A 13,459-nucleotide genomic window follows, 5' to 3' on the forward strand; every position below is an offset into this window, starting at 1 on the left:
ACCAATGGACACTGTATGCTCTCGGTCCAGGTACACCCAGCTGCAAATATAGCCATGGTAGAGGGACAGACAGTTGGGTTGGATGACCCCTTGATCTCCTGTTGCCTGGACCTGTTCTGTCCATTAAAAATTTGGGCCCATTTACGAGACCTGCTGCCTATTTTCCCACTTGTGGGTGGCTCATAAAATTCAGTCCAAAGATTCTCTATTAGGTTACTTGCCCTACTTAAGAAATCTGCTGAGGCAGCTCTCACAGCTCCTTATTCTTTCTTTTGGGAAGCTTGATGTAGCTGTCTAAATAGCATACAGGTAGCTGGGTTTGCATTGCTTAACTCCCATGAGATTAATTAACTAAGAACTTTTGTATTGAAATTGCTATATTTAGAATGTGTGCAAATGTCACAAAATCAACTGCAAATAACTCATCCCTGCGCACACAGAGGGGATATCTATTAAAAATTAGAATAATGTTAATGCCTATTAATTCATTGCTTGAGAGAATTGCAATTCTACCACGTACTCAAATAGACCTTCAAGTTTTCTAAAGGCTAAAAGTTGGTACTTGCAGTGAACAATTATGTTACCAGCTCTGTTTGGATGTCTACCTGGAGGGCTTCACCACGTGACATTCTGCCTCCAAATGCTCTATCCACATTCCCGTTATGGATTATCTTAGAATTATGCAGTATAAAGGTTTGGCATATATAGGGTTAATAGAGGACTAAGTACAGCCCCTCCCATAAATTGATGTAAGAGACTTGAACCTTGGGATCAGTCTAGTGTTGAACAGAGGCATATGGGTGAACCTGTTGTAACCTGTTGAAATTGAGCCTTGGACTCAATATATGGTAAGGGGATATTAATATGTTAATATATTAAAATGTATTGAAATCAGAATGGCCATGAATCCATTTACCTGCCGTTAAATGGGGTGGCGAAAATCGGAAAGTGCGATCTTGCTGATGAGAGTTGTGACTTCTGGGTTTCACCGGATCTTGAGCCCCTGCTGCCATTCCTGCAGATGGCGAGTGTAGGCTCAACATTGTCCCCTTTTATTTTACAGCTTCCATTGCGGTGGGGGCAGGACTGGAAAATGCAGCAAGCCATTCAAAGATTGATTGATTTTGGTGAGAAAATCCCACCGGTGGAGGAGCTGTAAAATTCCACCTATAGTAACCAAAGTAGAGGTCTCTTGACTGCCAGTCAAACATTGTGTTTGCTGTCTCTAATATTCTAATAACTAATAAGTAAGAGTGCTCAAAAGAAAATTTTAACATCACACAAGTTTGAATGTCCATGCAATTTTTCATCTGAGCTGATTGCAGCAGTACCTGGAAGTTTAACTTTTAGTTTCTGTACTGTCTGGGATAATTCCAGAGGATTGACTACCCAATATACATTTCACATTGAAGTTGTTGCCCTAGTAATGGTTTCCTGCTCATTTCTGTGAAAACTTCAGTCTCCCAGCGGAAATGATGAAAACAGAAGATAACACCAGACAAGAAGAAATGGTGATTACCACGAAACAAGCACTATGTTCTAACTATAACTTCTCAATAGGGGGCTATATTGCCCTGAAATTTTAGCAGTTCAACATCAAAGTAGTAATACTTAAGGTATTTTAACCAAGTTTACGCAGTAGGCTGAGTGTGGAGAAAGTGGAGGGGAGGAAGAAGTAGGATTGAGATTAGGAAATCCTGAAGAATGGATTTCCCTCAGGTTTTGCCAAATTAAATGGCAGGTCATGACCAGGTTGTTTTTTTTTCTCTATTATATGTGAGGTGTAGCCCATTTAAGAGGAAGCGTTAGGTGACACAGGTCATGGGGTGACCTGCTGGGACAAACCACCCCTACAGTACCTGAGGGCTGGAGTACAAGAAGCACAGTTCTTCGATAAAGCCTATTGCCGCTGTGGCCTGTCTGTCCGTGTGACTCCTTTCGGAGCTACCTCCCCAGTAGTCTCAGACTTAACAATTTCTTGCCTACAGCCAGCCAGATTGAGCAGCAACCAGGCAGCAGAGAGGGTTGAATCAGAGGCTGGGAGGTGGGAATAGTCTGAGACCAGTGCCTGGGGTAGATGAGAGGCAGGGTATGTAAAGGTAAGCATGGCGGAAAATTGTAGACACAGGATGTGGGGGCATTGGGAGGTCAGAGGGGTTTGGTTGGATAATGGTGAGGGAGCACATTGAAGGAGACTGGAGATTTTGTAGCAATTGGGCAGAGTGTTGGTGAGGCCTCAACTACAATACTGCATAGTTTTGGTCCCCTTACCTATATAAAAAAATGACATTAGAGACAGTCCAAAGGAGACTCACCAGACTAATTCCTTGGGTGAGAGGATTGTTCCATCAAAAGAGACTAAGACAATTTGGGTCTGTATCCCTTGGAATTTAGAAGTGTGCGGGGTGACGTTATTCTTACATACAAGATCCTGAGGCAACTTGCTAGGATAGATGGTGAGATGTTTTCACTAGTGGGAGAGTCTCAAACAAGGGGACATTTACAAGATAAAGGGCTGGTCATTTAAAATTGAGGTGCATAGAAATTTCTTCTTGCAGGAGGTGGTGAATCTCTGGAATTTACTGCCCTAAAGGGTGGTGGAGACTGGATCATTAGAAGTTTAGAAGTATTCAAAATGGAGAGGAAAATTAATTGATATATTGAGGAATAGAGGGAAAGGCACAGAAAACTAGTTAAGGCTGGCATAGATCAGCCATGATCATATTGAACAGCAGGACACGCTTAATGGGCCTGGTGGCCTATCCTGCTTCTATTACTTGTGTGTTCCTGTGATCAAAGGCCTCGAGGATGAGATCATTGGCATTAGGGTGAGAACAGAGCCCTAATGTGGGAGATCAAAGGGTAGAAAGGGCTGTCTGGTAAGGGGGCATGCTGAGGCAGGGAAGCTGGATTCTGGAGGTAAGTACAAAAGCAATCATCTCCTCAACTAAGCAGTTCTCACCTTCTTTTAGCTGACATGTTTCCTGAGGCACAGGAAACCTGGCCAGCCAGCATTAAGTTTTAAACTGTGGATCAAAATTGTGGATCAAAATGTGCAGCCGGCTACAGAGGATTATAACATTTAAATTGTCAACATCCTGAGTGGGTTGGAGTTGGAATTTATATTTTTTAACACTTCAACCTCCCACTGTACCAAACTTCACCCATTTTCTGGGGTTAAAATTCCACCCATTCTTGTGAGTAGTAATTGAAGGCTGATGAATGTAATTTGTCAAGAAATATTGAACAAAAATAGGAATTTCTTGAAGTAGTCAGTTTGCAAAGCCTTGTGCCACAATCTACTTAATTGACCATTCAGCAACAAATCAGCAAAAACAGTTGATAATTACATATCTAATAAATAATTAAACTTCTAAAATTTGCTGCTTGCATTCAAAATATATTTTGCTGTGAATCTGCATATCAAGGCTTGTGTTTTCCTCCTGCTGTGTGCCAAGCCAAAAACAAGCAGAGAACAAAAGTGTAAATGACCTTGCGCATCTCCCTGCAGAGGGGAAATACTGATGTAACAAAAATGTAGAGCTTGAAAATGCACTTGATTATTCATTTAAGCAGTGCACGTAAGAGGAATGAATGCATGAGTCCCACATTATGGGATAAGCATCATTCTCTCGATCTATTTTTCCATGCAGCAGTTAAAATACAGGAATAGGCATCATGTATCCCTTTGCAGGCATTTAGTTAGAAAAGGTCATCCTGTCATAGTTCTATAATTCTCCTGTCACAATCTTAAAGCCTTGACACCTATGTTACACAATGTAGGAAAACTGGAAACCTCAGTAACAAGGAAGGTTGGTAACTAATTCATAGAAACCAGTTTAACAGAATGTTTATGCTTGGGTCAGGATTTTGCATTTAAATGCTTAGAGGATGAATTTCAGAAGGATATTTCACGTGGCAACTCAAGGAGCTGTCCATTCATGATCAGAACATCCATGCTTGGCATGTCAGTTTTTTATTAACTTCCATGTTAAGAATCTTGTTTTGCAATTAATTCTCATTATTCATCAAAGGCAACCCGCCAAGACTCTGGTGTAAGCGTGGGTGATGTTGCTTCTCGACTCTTGTACGTCAGCCGTGCAATCTTGACATTAGCCATAACTGTGGTGGATATCTTTGGTCTCCCATAGTTATTCCTTACCTTATAACTGCTTAAGTATGAAGAAATCAAGGGAATTGTCATTATTATGGGCTTTTCTGTACACAATTCTGTCCCTGTGGTGAAAGACCATTCACATTCAGAGGAGCAACCTCCTGCACATGATTAGCGTGGCAAGTAGGACCATGTGTGTACCACTGGATGGCCTGCTGTATAATAAAAGTGAGGGCTTTTAACTGCTTCTGGCAACTTTACAAAGGAAATTTAATGAAATTATTGACCCTGAAAAATAATGTATTGGTAACTGTGGCAGGTGGAGTTCGATCTTTGGATCTCAGTAATCAAAAAGGCTAATGCGATTTTTTTTTAATCTCAAGGGAGCTGGAGGAAGTGATGCTTGATCAGACTCCATCTAAATCACTGCATTCAGGCATACTGGTCTTAGAAGCCGTACAGCGTAGATGCACCAGAATTAAACAAGAGCTTAATGGATAAAATCTTGGGGCATAAACCTGGCTTGCATTCCCCTGAATTTAGAATTTTGAGAGGTGTTCTAATGAAATATCTGAGGGTTTCAATTGGGTAAAAAAGATAAACTGTTTTATTTGGTGTGAAATCCAGAATAAGGGCATAATCTTAAATATTACTCACAGGCTGTTTGGAAGTGAAATCAAGTAGTAGTTTCTTCACACAAAAAGCAATGGACATATGGAATACAAACAGAAAATACTCACCGTATCAGACAACATCCATGAAGAAACAAATACTTAATGTTTCAGACCAATAATCTTTCATCAGAATTATAACAGGTTTTAGTTAAGAGATAGGAAAGGGCACGGGGAAAAGTATTGAGGCATTGATTAATAATAGCAATATGACTTTACTTAGACAAATACAGCTGAGTTTATTCCTGATAAGTTATCAATTAGGCGATATTTTAAAAATTGAATTGACAACACTTGTCAGATTATGCAACCACACTAAATGAATGAGATTTGCCCTTTCAAAACCAGAGGAATGAGAGAAAATCTGCACTTTAAAGCATAGCTGTATCATCCCAAAATTGTGTATCTCATTGATGTGAAGGAGTGCAACCTGTGAAGGGGAGCATTACCCTCATTGTGATATCCTTGTACAGGGATCAGCAACCTTTTAACAATTTAGACAGGTTTTGCAACTACTTGGGAGTCAAAGGGAGGGTAGGCAGAAGAGTGGAGTTAAGGCCAAAATCAGATCTACCATGATCTCATTGGAGACAAAGAGGGTACAATTGGCCCATACTCCTGCTCTTCCATCTGATTTAAATTTCTAAAAAAGTCAAAAGTACAATTCCTTTAGGGAAGATAAAAGCAAAATACCACAGATGCTGGAATCCAACATAAACAGAAAATGCTGGGAAAAATCTCAACAGGTTTGACAGCACCTGTAGAGAGGGAACAGAGCTAACGTTTGGAGTCTGAATGACCCTTCATTAGAGTTAAGAGAAGATTATTGCTCTATCACTCAATGTTGGGCCGAAGGGGTCTCTGTGCTGCAAAACTCAATCGGGGAACACGTTAAAATCTTATTTTCTGGGCAAGAGAAAGTTGTGAATTGAATGATTACATTGCACTCTTGTGAGGAAGTAAGAAAAGGCAACACAAGCCTTTTTTTTGTTTAGTTAGCATCAAAAGGGATTGTTTGAATCCAGGAAGCTGTAGATGAATGAATAAGCCACTGTCTGCACATTCCTTTTTAAAATTTTAATACATATTTTATTGAAAACGTCATCCACTGGCCATCAGAACAATCAGCTAGATTTAAATCCACTCCAAAGATAATTTTATACAAGCATTGAAAACATTGCAAGAGTGCTCTGATAAAAGAGGAACTAGGAAATGTCTCCAAGTCACTCGACAGAGTTCCACCATAGAAGGTATGATCCTAGATTGGCTTTCCCAGGCCAGCGTACATCGAAGTGAGATTATTGAAATTACTTTAAAAATAAACCCTTCCCGCCACTTCCCCTGAATACTGTTGAGATAAAAAAAGATTTTTCTATGAAATCACATTTTCAGAAGTCCAGTGTCTTTCCAGTCACATCCTCCAAACATTCTACAGTTTGGGTGGTGGAGATAGCACATTGTTGGCACTGCTGTCTCACAGCACCAGGAATCTGGGTTCAGTTACAGCCTTGGGTGACTGTGAAGTTTGCATGTTCTCCCCATGTCTGCATGGGTTTCTTCTGGGTGCTCCAGTTTCCTCCCACAGTCCAAAGATGTGCAGCTTAGGTGGATTAATCGTGCTAAATTGCCCCTTAGTGTGTAGGTTAGGAAGATTAGTGGGGAAATACATGAGGTTATGGGAATAGGGTCTAGATGGGCTGCTGTATTTCAGAGTTGGTTCAGACTCGATGGGCCAAACAGCCTCCACTGCAGTGTAGTGATTCTATGAATTAATTAATTGGAGATTTAAAAAAAAACTTTTTCACTTTATCTTTAAAGTTACAAAATCAATCCACACTAGAATAGACCAGGTAGATCCAAAATGATTTCCTTGCTTGCTCCAAAAAATAAAATTCAAATTGAATACAATTCATGGTCCTCACAAGAGAGACAAATAAGATCCAAGCTGACGAGATAAGGCATTGTAGCACACATTGCTTTGATTTATTGTCAGATGTATTGGTATACAGTGAAAAGTATTGTTCCTTGCATACTATAAAAAGTATACTGTTCATAGAGTACATAGGGGAGAAGGAATGGAAAGGCGGCAGAATGTAGTGTTAAAGTCATAGCTAGAGTATAGAGAAAGATCAACTAACATAAGGTAGGTCCATTCAAAAATCTGATGGCAGCAACAAAAGCTGTTCTTGAGTCAGTGTTGGATTTTGTTCACTGTTGACTGCTGTTTGTGCTGTGTTGGGTTTTGTTCACTGTTGACTGATGTTGGGTTGAGTTGTGTTCACTGTTGACTGATGCAGTGTTGAGTTGCGTTCACTGTTGACTGATGCTGTGTTGAGTTGTGTTCACTGTTGACTGATGCTGTGTTGAGTTGGGTTCACTGTTGACTGATGTTGTGTTGAGTTGGGTTCACTGTTGATTGATGCTGTGTTGAGTTGGGTTCACTGTTGACTGATGTGTTGAATTGTGTTCACTGTTGACTGATGTTGTGTTGAGTTGTGTTTATTGTTGACTGATGTTGTGTTGTGTTCACTGTTGAGTGATGTTGTGTTGAGTTGGGTTCACTGACTGATGTTGTGTTGAGTTGGGTTCACTGTTGACTGATGTTGTGTTGAGTTGTGTTTACTGTTGACTGATGTTGAGTTGGGTTGTGTTTATTGTTGACTGATGTTGGGTCGTGTTCACTGTTGACTGATGTTGGGTCGTGTTCACTGTTGACTGATGTTGGGTCGAGTTCACGGTTGACTGATGTTGGGTCGTGCTCACGGTTGACTGATGTTGGGTCGTGCTCACGGTTGACTGATGTTGGGTCGTGCTCACGGTTGACTGATGTTGGATCGTGCTCACGGTTGACTGATGTTTGGCTGATATTGGGTTTTGTTCACTATTTGATGTTGTGGTGTTGGGTTGTGTTCAATGACACTTGGTTGTGTTGTTGGGCTGTATTCACTATTTGCTGTTGTGATGTTGGGTTGTGTTCACTGATGTTGGTTTGTGTTCAGTGATATTAGGTTGTTCTGGGTTGGTGTTGTGATGTTGGGTTGCGTTCAGTGACATTGTGTTATGTTTACTGTTTGATGTTGGGTTGTGTTCAGTGATAATGGGTTGTCTTCACTGGTTGATGTTGTGGTGTTGGGTTGTGTTCAGTGATATTGGGTTGTGTTCATGGTTTGATATTGGATTGTGTTCAGTAATACTGGGTTGTTCAGGGTTGTGTTCACTTTGATGTTGGATTGTGTTCAGTGATACTGGGTTGTTTTTACTGTTTGATGTTGTGGTGTTGGGTTGTGTTCACTGTTTAATGTTGGGTTGTGTTCAGTGATATTGGGTTGTGTTCAGTGTTTGATGCTGGGTTGTGTTCAATGATACTGGATTGTTTTCACAGTTTGATGTTGTGGTGTTGGGTTGTGTTCAGGGTGATATTGGGTTGTGTTCACTGTTTAATGTTGGGTTGTGTTCAGTGAGATTGGATTGCGTCCAGTGTTTGATGTTGGGTGGTGTTCAATGATACTGGGTTGTTTTTACTGTTTGATGTTGTGGTGTTGGGTTGTGTTCAGTGTTTGATGTTGGATTGTGTTCAAACGACACTGGATTGTTCTGGGTTGTTTTCACTGTTCGATGTTGCGGTGTCAGGTTGTGTTCGGTAATACTGGGTTGTTGTGTTGACTCTCACACCTTTGGGCTGGCTGCGCGAATGCGTCAAGCTCCGCGTGGAGGAGCTCAGCGCGTCCGTCTGCACAGCGGCGGGAGCCGGCTGCGCGGGGACAGACAGACACACACGGGGAGAGACAGAGGCACACACAGGCAGAGGCCTCGGTGCTGGCGGGGGTGGAAATGTCTGCTGGCCGGTGGCAGCCCGCTCCCTGCTCGTTTTTAACAGAATAATCGGCGGGGGTTGTACACTGCTATCGGAGAGGGACATCCCCCTCCTCCCCCTCCTTCTTCCCCCCTCCACTTCTTTTCCCTCTCCTCCGGCACTCAGGCGGCGGTTGGAGCGACCATGAGCCGCCTCCTGCAGCGGGGAGCCGGGCAGCAGCTGGACGGGCCCGGACAACTGTAAATATTAACCGTTTAACACACCGAGTGTGCGTCCGGGGAGTACAACAAAAGTGAGGAGGAGGAGGAGGACGTCGTTTGGTCCGGGTTGGCATCCTTCAGCGGGGAAGGGATTTTCTTTTTTTTTAAAAAAAATATATATATAATTTTGAAAGTGTATTTATGTGTGTCCCGCTGCTGTGGAAGGCGATAGTGATCGAGTGAGGGGCCGTGAGCCGCCGATGGTGTCAGTGATGCCGGTGTGTGTGGTGCAGACCTGCCGCAGTCTGGCCCTCTCAACATGGCTGCTGTCCTTCTGCTTCGTGCATCTGCTGTGCCTGGACTTCACGGTGGCGGAGAAGGAGGAATGGTACACGGCCTTCGTCAACATCACCTACGAGCGGCGCTCCGAGAGGAGCGAGTGCGGCCGCTACGGGCAGCACTCCCTCAAGCAGGACGCCCGCGGCTGGCTGGCGGCGCCCGCCCCGCACGACCGGCTGGCCTGCGACCCCCAGGCCCGCTTCCAGCTGCCCCCCGACCCCGGCGCCCGCGGCTGGATCGCCCTCATCCCCAAGGGGAACTGCAGCTACAGGGACAAGATCCTGCACGCCGCCCGCCAGAACGCATCGGCCGTGGTCATCTACAACGTGGGGGCCAGCAATGTCAACGAGACCATCACCATGCCACATCCAGGTGAGCTGGTCTTGACAGGCTTTCTCGATGATCATGCATTAAATGTAGGGATTGAGTGTAGGATTAAATGTAGGATTCAGTGATTAAAAATGTAGAAAATAGCTGCAGGAGGAAAGTCATTCGGCCCTTCGAACCTGTAGCACCATTTATAGTCATAGGACCCCCTACAGTGTAGGAACCATTCGACCCATCGAGTCTGCACCCACCACAGTCCCACCCAGGCCCTATCTCCACAACCCCTTGCATTTATGCCAGCTAGTCCCTCTGACTCTAAGGGTCAGTTTTGCATGGCCAGTCCACCTCACCTGCACATCTTTGGACTGTGGGAGGAAATCCATGCGCAACGTACAAACTCCACACAGATAGTGACCCAAGCTGGGAATTGAACCCTGGTCCCTGGCGTTGTGAGGTAGCAGTGCTAACCACTGTTCTACTAACCACCATGCAATATGATCGTGGCTGAACATGCACTTCCAGTATCGCACTCAGGCTTTCTTTGCATACCCCTTGATCCCTTCAGTCGTAAGGGCGACGTCCAGCTTCCTGTGGAACAAATCTAACGAACTGGACCCAGCAGCTTTTTGTGGGAGAAAATTCCATAGCTTCACAACTCTGAGTTGTGAAGTTTTTCCTCATCTCAGTTTGAATGGCTTACCCCTGGACTTCCCCAACATCAGGAACATTCTTTCTACATCTAGCCTGTCCAGTCCCACAATTCTATGTTTCAATGAGATTCCCTCCCATTCTTTTAAATTCCAGTGAGTACAAGCCCTGTCAATCCAGTCTTTCTTCATAAGTCAGTCCTGCCATTCTTGTTAAAAATTTGATTTATTATTGCCACATGTATTGGGATATAGTGAAAAGTATTGTTTCTTGTGCGCTATGCAGACAAAGCATACTGTTCATGGAGAAGGAAAGGAGAGGGTGCAGAATGTAGTGTTACAGTCATAATTAGGGTTCATAGAAAGATCAACTTGTTCTATTATGGTCACTTGTATTGGTATAGTGAAAAGTATTGTTTCTTGCACACTATGCAGACAAAACATACCATTCATGGAGAAGGAAAGGAGAGGGTGCAGAAGGTGGTGTTGCAGTCATAGTTAAGGTTTGGAGAAGGATCAAATTAATATAAGATAGGTCCAATCAAAAGTCTGATGTCAGCTGCAGGATTTGAGGATGGGGATGGGTTTATCTCTTGGGTACATCTAGCAGGCACACATAAGTAGCTCGCAACACTTGCTACATGCTGCTTCCCAACATTAGAGAGAATTTCAAACATCAGTTTGGAACAATTTTGTTTGATGTTGCATAATATATTCTGTCTCTCATTTCCCCATTCAATTTTGGTGATGCAGAAAAAGGAATTTGTAGTGGTGGTACTTCCATGCTTTCTATAGTTCTGGTCGTATTGCAAACCCCCTGTTGTGCCACCTCTCTAACCTTAACATTGTTTGCTGTAATCCCGTTCTGATCCTAATCCTAAAGTAAATACCATCCATAATCATTGAATTCATTTGGTTCTGTTATAATAGTATTGGAGTAATAGGATTGCAGTTAGCCTGACGTTTGTTGCTGCCGAATTTATAGTCGTAGAGCAAAATTTTTCAGTGCCATTTCAATGGAAATGTTGTATTTTAATTTTATGATCAGATTGGCACTGGTGGGTGGTGTCACTTTTAATTATGCAGTGCTTTTAGCATTAAGTTGGATTGCATAGTCATTAATTTTTTAACTGATTTAAAGACCAGATTAAATTTTGTGATTTAAAATATTGGTCAGAATGCTGTCACTGGTAATGCAAGGCATTAATTAATTTAAGATTCTCAGAACAAATTTTAATTTACCTCTTGAGATATTGTGCTCACAAAGCTTTAAATCCTTGTGTGAATAAGGGAAGTAAGGAAAATCAAATAATGTTTATGGAGTGGAATTCCCCCCGATATCTCTTCTAGAAAGTTTATGAGACAACCTTGTTTGCATTAGATTTACATGTTACACAATCCTTCTGCATTTCATTTTTGCATAATGTTTTCTTTATTCCTACTTAGTGTTCCATTATTCCTGTGTTGAGGGCAATACTGCACCCACTATTTGTATAAAACCTAAATTTGGGGACTTTCTGTCCAATTTCTGTTAGGACTAGTAGGCCCTTCCGTTTTGGTTCAGATTAGTTGTCCCACTCTAATGCATATGTATTCTTCCTGATTGGATAGTTATACTCTCATGCATTTTTGATTTTTATCATGATTGTGTTCTCTGATTTTAAATTAATATCTGTCTGTTCAGGGAACTTTATATGGCTTAATTATAATGTGGCAACAATTGTTTGCAATATTTTAGTTGCCAATTGATCCTTGGAGTCATGAATTAATGCAACATATTTGACATAATAAATCTTTTTGGTTCCTATGCATATTTTTGCTGAATGTTGTTGAAAAATGTAATCACTTGACTCTTGCCATGACACTGCAATCCATTTCCAATCAAACCATCGCTAAAATGTACCTTGATTTACCAAGCTGGAGCTTCAAAGAATATTTTGAAGGAAAAATATTAGACTTTTGGAAAGGTGTTCTGCAATAATTGAGATGTGTGCATTTGACCCTGAGGTGAATTGACTGCTTTGGGGAGCAAAATAGAACTTTTTTTTGTGCAGATATAGTTATCATAGAATCATAGAATTCCTAGAGTGCAGAAGAAACAATTTGGCCCATTGAATATGCACTGATTCTACGACACAGCATTTTACCTTAGCTCACCCACCACTTTATCGTTGTAACTGTACGCATATAATCCCACTAATCCCCTAACCTACACATTTTGGGATACTAAGGGGAGGAAACTGGAGCACCCAGAGGAAACCCACTCAGACATGGGGAGAACGTGCGAAGTCCACACAGTCATCCAAGGCTGGAATTGAACTCAAATCTGTGGCGCTGTGAGGCAGCAGTGCCAACCACTGTGCTGCCCAGTTAAACGTACTTGCAAAATAAGATCTGGTTAGGTACTGCGTAAGTAAAATCTTATATCTATGGTTCAACACAAAAAGGAGTATTATGTATTTGTTTTAAAACAATGTGTGGAGATATTGATTGACACAAAGTTAGGTGGGAAAATAAGCAGTGAGGAGGACACGGAGAGTCTGTAAAGAGATATTCACGGGATCTAGGGTGAGGTGTCTAAATGGATACAAAATTGGCTTCTTGACAGAAGCCAGAGGGTGGTTGTAGAGAGTTGTTTTTCAAACTGGAAGCTTGTGACCAGCATTTTGCACAGTAAGAAGTCTCACAACACCAGGTTAAAGTCCAACCAATTTATTTGCTAGTAAACCCACAAGCTTTCGGAAACACTGCTCCTTCGTCAGGTGTGTGGAAAGTTCTGATCAGAGAAGGGATCTGGACTTTAATCTAGTGTTGTGAGACTTCTTACTGTGTTTACCCCAGTCCAACGCCGGCATCTCCACATCATCACCAGCAGTGTGCCTCAGGGATCAGTCCTGGGTTCACTGTCATTTGTCATTTATATTAATGATTTGGTTGAGAATATAGAAGGCATGGTTAGTAAGTTTGCAGATGACACCAAGATTGGTGGCATAGTGAATATTGAAGAAAGTTATCTCCAATTGCAATGGCATCTTGGTCAATTGGGCCAGTGGGCTGACGAATGGCAGATGGAGTTTAATTTAGACAAATGCCATGTGATGCATTTTGGTAGATTGAACCAAGGCAGGACCTACTCAGTTAATGGCAGGGCTTTGGGGAGAGTTACAAAACAAAGAGATCTAGGGGTACATATTCATAGCTCTTTGAAAGTGGAGTCACAGGTAGACAAGAGTTGTGAAGAAGGCTTTTGGCATGCTTGGGTGCATCGGTCAGAACACTGAATACAGGAGTTGGAATGTTTTGTTGAAGTTGTATAAGACATTGGTAAGGCCACACTTGGAATACTG

The 13,459-nt window shown here is 42.2% G+C and overlaps 1 protein-coding gene across 2 annotated transcripts in view; it reads left to right on the forward strand.

Moving 5' to 3' along the window:
• Positions 1 to 6,110: 6,110 nt before the first annotated feature.
• Positions 6,111 to 13,459, forward strand: part of rnf150a (ring finger protein 150a) — a 105,223-nt gene continuing 97,874 nt past the window's right edge. Inside the window, exon 1 of one of the 2 annotated variants that reach the window (XM_080194059.1) lies at positions 6,111 to 9,510. In XM_080194059.1, coding sequence (XP_080050185.1) covers positions 9,060 to 9,510 — 451 coding nt within the window. In that variant the 5' untranslated portion in view covers positions 6,111 to 9,059. The remainder of the gene's footprint in view (positions 9,511 to 13,459) is intronic. The other variant, XM_080194068.1, reaches the window with a different exon arrangement.

Source organism: Carcharhinus amblyrhynchos, chromosome 1, assembly GCF_965287045.1.
Source record: "Carcharhinus amblyrhynchos chromosome 1, sCarAmb.v2.hapA, whole genome shotgun sequence".
In the NCBI taxonomy this organism is placed as follows: domain Eukaryota; kingdom Metazoa; phylum Chordata; class Chondrichthyes; order Carcharhiniformes; family Carcharhinidae; genus Carcharhinus; species Carcharhinus amblyrhynchos.